This window comes from Borostomias antarcticus (genome assembly GCF_949987555.1).
Source record: "Borostomias antarcticus genome assembly, chromosome: 7".
NCBI lineage: Eukaryota > Metazoa > Chordata > Actinopteri > Stomiiformes > Stomiidae > Borostomias > Borostomias antarcticus.
This window is the reverse complement of record NC_140240.1, coordinates 30555195-30560194: the sequence shown is the minus strand read 5'-3', so window position 1 is coordinate 30560194 and position 5000 is coordinate 30555195. Positions and strand designations below refer to the sequence as shown.

Here is a 5000-nt window from a genome sequence, read left to right as displayed (position 1 = left end):
TTAACTATATGTTATAACGTTACTATTTGTCCAATGATCCATTTGCATGTGTTGTCTAGAGTACGATCTCCTGATTTATTTTCAGTTTTGTATATGTATGTTTTGTGTGTGTGTATGTATGTATGTCTCTGTCTTTTTTCTCAGTTTCTTATGTTAGTTTTGTTGTTAGTCTGTTCTTGGTCTCATGTCAATTATGTTAATGTTTGTCTATTGTGTTGTTATTATTGTTGTTTAGGACCCTCTCAAAAACAAGATGGCACATCTAAAGGGGTTATCCTAATAAAGAATATGAATATATATAAGGCCGAAGGGCTCTTGTTCTTTCTCTTACCCGGTACTGTTGAGGAACGTCGTCCCTGTAGTGCAACTCCGGGACGTCGTCGACAGATGGAACCAAAACGCGGGAGTGCATTTGCCGTCGGTCCGCCTCTCGTACCCGTAGTCGCTAAAACGGGTCGAATCGAACCGGAATAAAAGTTGAAACGTGAAAGGATACAGATAATGTTTTTAAAGACGTCACTTGAGAGAAACACTCGAGAGGCTTATCGCAAACACGCCTTGAATGTGTAGCACTTTGAGATTTGCTTGAATGTAAAGCGCAATACAAGTGCAATATTGTTCCGACTGACTGAAGGGACAGTATTGGCTTTACAAGAGAAAGCTCTCAACGGTAAACAAATACAATTTACTATTATTATTATTGACTTACAAACACGCTTTGATTTCCCAGCGAGTCTTTGTTCTGACTGACAGAAGAGACAGTATTGGCTTTGCAGAACGCTTCCTCAGTTCAATGTCTTTTCACTCATGTTTTCACTGCAGTCCCTGACTTGTTTGTCCTACAAATTAAACGGCAACATGGCCGCCGTGTCCCCAAAATGATGGGTACAAATTGCCCCAATTAGCGCTACATGCACACAGATGCAGAAGTGTTGTGATTGTTAATGAAAGCTATTAAGCCTGATGATTTATCGTCTTGGCGACGGCGGTTCTCTCCGCCGCCTCACTCAAGGGACCCGGGGATTTGGGAATTAACAAAAGTACGTATTAATAATGTTGATCACTCTCAGAAATGGGTTGCGAGGAATCTCTATGAGCAAATATTGCTTTTTTTCCGAGTGCATCTCTAATGAAAAGATTCGCTGTTGAAAGCCAACGACGGTAGTGAAGGAGAGTTGGTCTGATGCTTGATTAGAGAGGGTTGCCATTCAAGGGGAAATGGCAGGCATTCAAACGGAGACTTTAACACAGAAGGAATACATTAACACACACACACACTTTCCTCTGCTTGCTATTCCAAACTTGGATCTGGCAGCGTTCAGCGGTGTTCAACCCCACCGCCCCCCCCCTCTCAACACAGCTTGGAGTTGAGCAGTTGACTGGTTCCCATCTAGCCAGGGCCGAGGAGCCCCGGGACAATCAGCCACTCTGCAATTCTAATCCACAACGGCGTAGCCATGACGGTGATCCTCCATCCTCCTTCTCTCCCTCCTACACTCCGATACCTCCTCGCCATCTCCCTTCCATCTGGACAGACTCCATAACGCTGAGGTCGCATCGCATCCAATCAAACTCAATATGCATACGGTAGCGCCTTTCACATACAGAGGCAACGCAAGCCGGACTGACAGGGTTCGCCGTCCGGAGGCCTTTCACATACAGAGGCAACGCAAGCCGGACTGACAGGGTTCGCCGTCCGGAGGCCTTTCACATACAGAGGCAACGCAAGCCGGACTGACAGGGTTCCGCAAGGAGTGTTTTTGTGCCGTGATATCAAGTCGTTAGCTAGAATGATATCCTGTTATCAACGACAGGCTCCGACAATTCACGGCACAGGTGAACACGGACATCACGGGTTGTAAACAGCTGTTAATTGCTGGGAATAGGCTATATGCACAACTCTAGTACTTCCTGAAATTAGACATGCTTCTCTATTTCCTGTCCTACACTATTGGATGAAGTGATTAATCAGGTGTGCCTGACTGCAGCACAATGTTCAGAAACACCTGAATAATCATTTCATCCAATAGTGTAAGACAGGAAATAGAGAAGCATGTCTAATTTCAGGAAGTGCTGGAGTTGTGCATATAGCCCATTAGTGAGGTTTGCAGACATTCACAGGGTCGCAGTGCAGGTAGAGAAATAAAAGCGATAATGATTTGTTGTCTCACCACTCAAAGTCCCTCTCGGTGCAGTCACAGGGTCCAGAGGTCATGGTCACGGAGTACGTCTTACCCATAACGCACCTGGCTATGGGCTTCAGCTTCCGGTAGATTCTCTTCACTCCCATGATGCACGGCTCGCCCTGTTGTGACCAATCGGATTTGCGAGAAAAAAAAAAAAAAAAAGAAGCAAAAAAGTTATAACCCGAAGGGATTTGTAAAAGCTGGAGGATCTTGGAATTCGGCATGAATAATTAACATGGCGCGATGAAGCATGCGTGTGCAAAAGCAACGTTGCTTTCTTTTTACTGGGACTTAGATATTCCGTTCGAGCTCGACTAGAGCTCAGCGAGAGCTCATGTTTGTTTGCTGTGCGGGAGCTAAACTCAACCTCTCTCTCGCTCGCCGCCTCGCGCCTGAGACGCTGCCTGAGACGCTTCAGTAAAGACCACAGACTCATGTTTAGTTTTGGCGCCGTAGATCTGTGCTGGATGAGTAAAGACCAGCAGAATCTATGAATAGCAAGTGAGCGTGTGGGAAAAGTATATGAACACGACGCCATAACAGCGCTCTCGTTCGCCCTCACTGCAGGAACCCCAGGATTGGTCGACTGTGCGATAGGTGTCAGTAGTGAGGTGTGTTCAGTCCTCAACGTAGCACCGTTCAGTACATGGTATCCAAAAACCACCCTCATCGTCTTAAACATGCCTGTATAAAAGCACCCTCTTCCCGTGTTGGGCCCGAGCCAAGTCTGTTTTTAGAGAACTATTCTCTCAGGTGATTCACTTTGTCGTCGGCGTTCGCCCCGCTGGTTGTTTAGGTCGTTAGCCAAGTATGGCGCTCCCGGGCGACCAGGCCCGTTACACCAGCGGTCAGGACCGAGGAGCCGGCCCGGGTTCTGTCGTTTTGGCTCTGGCTAGGCTAGGGGGGGGGGGGGCAGGTGGGATAAATGCGCCTGGCGTCTCAGTGGGGGGGGGTGGAGGTGGAGGTGGTACACCACAACGGGGGAATTATGGGAAACGCGTGTTAAGTGCTTTCGGAGCTCAGAGGCGGACATCTTAGTCTCAGGTCACGCTGATCCACGGGGTCGAACGGAAGCTGTGGTCAGAGAGGGCGGGGCTGGGTCAGAGAGGGCGGGGCTGGGTCAGAGAGGGCGGGGCTGGGTCAGAGAGGGCGGGGCTGGGTCAGAGAGGGCGGGGCTGGGGCTCTTGATCAAACCGTGACCGGTCAAACTAGCCCTTTAATCAACAGAATAGACCTTTTTTCCCAGCGGTTATCTTGACAGAGCAGGGTAAACACAGGTGCAATTAATAACAGTAATTACGGCTCCGTTCCATTTAGGATTCAGGTGGGCCAGGACCCTGATATTGTGCTCATGCCGGTGGAATAACTAAATAGAACAGGGCCATAGTTGATGCTTTTAATTACACCTGTGTTTACCCTCCTGTGACATCACACCTCAACGTGGCTGCTGGGAAAATGGTGTGTATTAGTAGGAGTGTGTTTTTGGAAAAGCTTCAGAAATTAAGGGTGCTTGCTACTAGGAGAAAAATGCCATGGAAACGGCATTTGTGTTTGACATATAATGCGGTTGCTTGGTTACTGCTGCCAGGGACAGGATATAAATAAATAGGCTATGATCGAGTTTGCCCACACAGGAAGACAACACCGACAGCTCAAATACTGTATACTGTACCTGCGTAGGATGAGACATTTTGTATGACAAGCTCGTGACAGGCTAAGGTCGTACGGACATGCAGAGTGACGGACAGATGGAAACAGACAGTATGACAGACAGACAGACAGACGGCCAGACAGACAGACAGACGGCCAGACAGACAGACAGACAGACAGACAGATGGCCAGACAGCCAGACAGACAGACGGCCAGACAGACAGACAGAGACAGACAGACAGACGGCCAGACAGATGGCCAGACAGACAGACAGACAGACAGACAGACAGACAGACGGCCAGACAAACGGACAGATGGCCAGACAGACAGACAGACAGACAGACAGTGAAACAGAGGGATGGCCAGACAGACAGACAGACAGACAGACGGCCAGACAGACAGACAGATGGCCAGCCAGCCAGACAGACAGACAGACAGAGAGAAACAGACAGACAGACAGACAGACAGACAGACAGATGGCCAGACAGACAGACAGACAGAGAGAGAGAGAGACAGACAGACAGCCAGACAGACAGACAGACGGCCAGAAAGACAGACAGACAGACAGACAGACAGACAGACAGACAGACAGACAGACAGAAAGCCAGCCAGCCAGCCAGCCAGCCAGCCAGACAGACAGACAGATGGCCAGACAGACAGACAGACAGACGGCCAGACAGACAGACAGCCAGACGGTCCTACCTGGTTGTGCAGATGCCAGGTCTGGTAGTCTCCCTCCGTGCACCGTCTGTTGAAGATGGACCTGAAGTCGATCTTGACCAGCTGCCACTCGGACCGGTGACTGACATGGCCGAATATCCTGCAAACAGCCCGAACACGACACAGCGTTGGAGCGCGCTGACACCGGGCCCTCGGGCCTGAACACGCTCTCCGGGGAGAGAGGTCCGAGGGAGCGAGACCGGTCGAGCTGAGGGAAGACCTGGGACCGGGCCCAGGGGCCCAAGAGCTCAGGGGGCCCTTTGCATTTCTTGTCACATAATCAAAGGGCTTAGTCATTCATGTCATTGACAGAGGCCCAAAAATCCAGTTGAAAAACTAAAGCAAAAGCCTAAACATTCACTTTGAAGACGCCACAAGAAAGAAATCATCGTGATACTTTTTAAGTGAGTGTTTATCTATCGTACTTTAGAGGGGCTGAGTACT

The 5000-nt window shown here is 49.3% G+C and overlaps 1 protein-coding gene across 1 annotated transcript in view; it reads right to left on the bottom strand.

The window, feature by feature from the left end:
* Window positions 1-5000, bottom strand: part of sorcs1 (sortilin-related VPS10 domain containing receptor 1) — a gene marked incomplete at both ends in the record, with an annotated part of 126768 nt that overhangs the window by 13846 nt on the left and 107922 nt on the right. The window contains 3 exons of the mRNA XM_084441475.1: window positions 332-445; window positions 2172-2305; window positions 4539-4656. Of these exons, the coding sequence (XP_084297601.1) occupies window positions 332-445; window positions 2172-2305; window positions 4539-4656 (366 nt within the window). The remainder of the gene's footprint in view (window positions 1-331; window positions 446-2171; window positions 2306-4538; window positions 4657-5000) is intronic.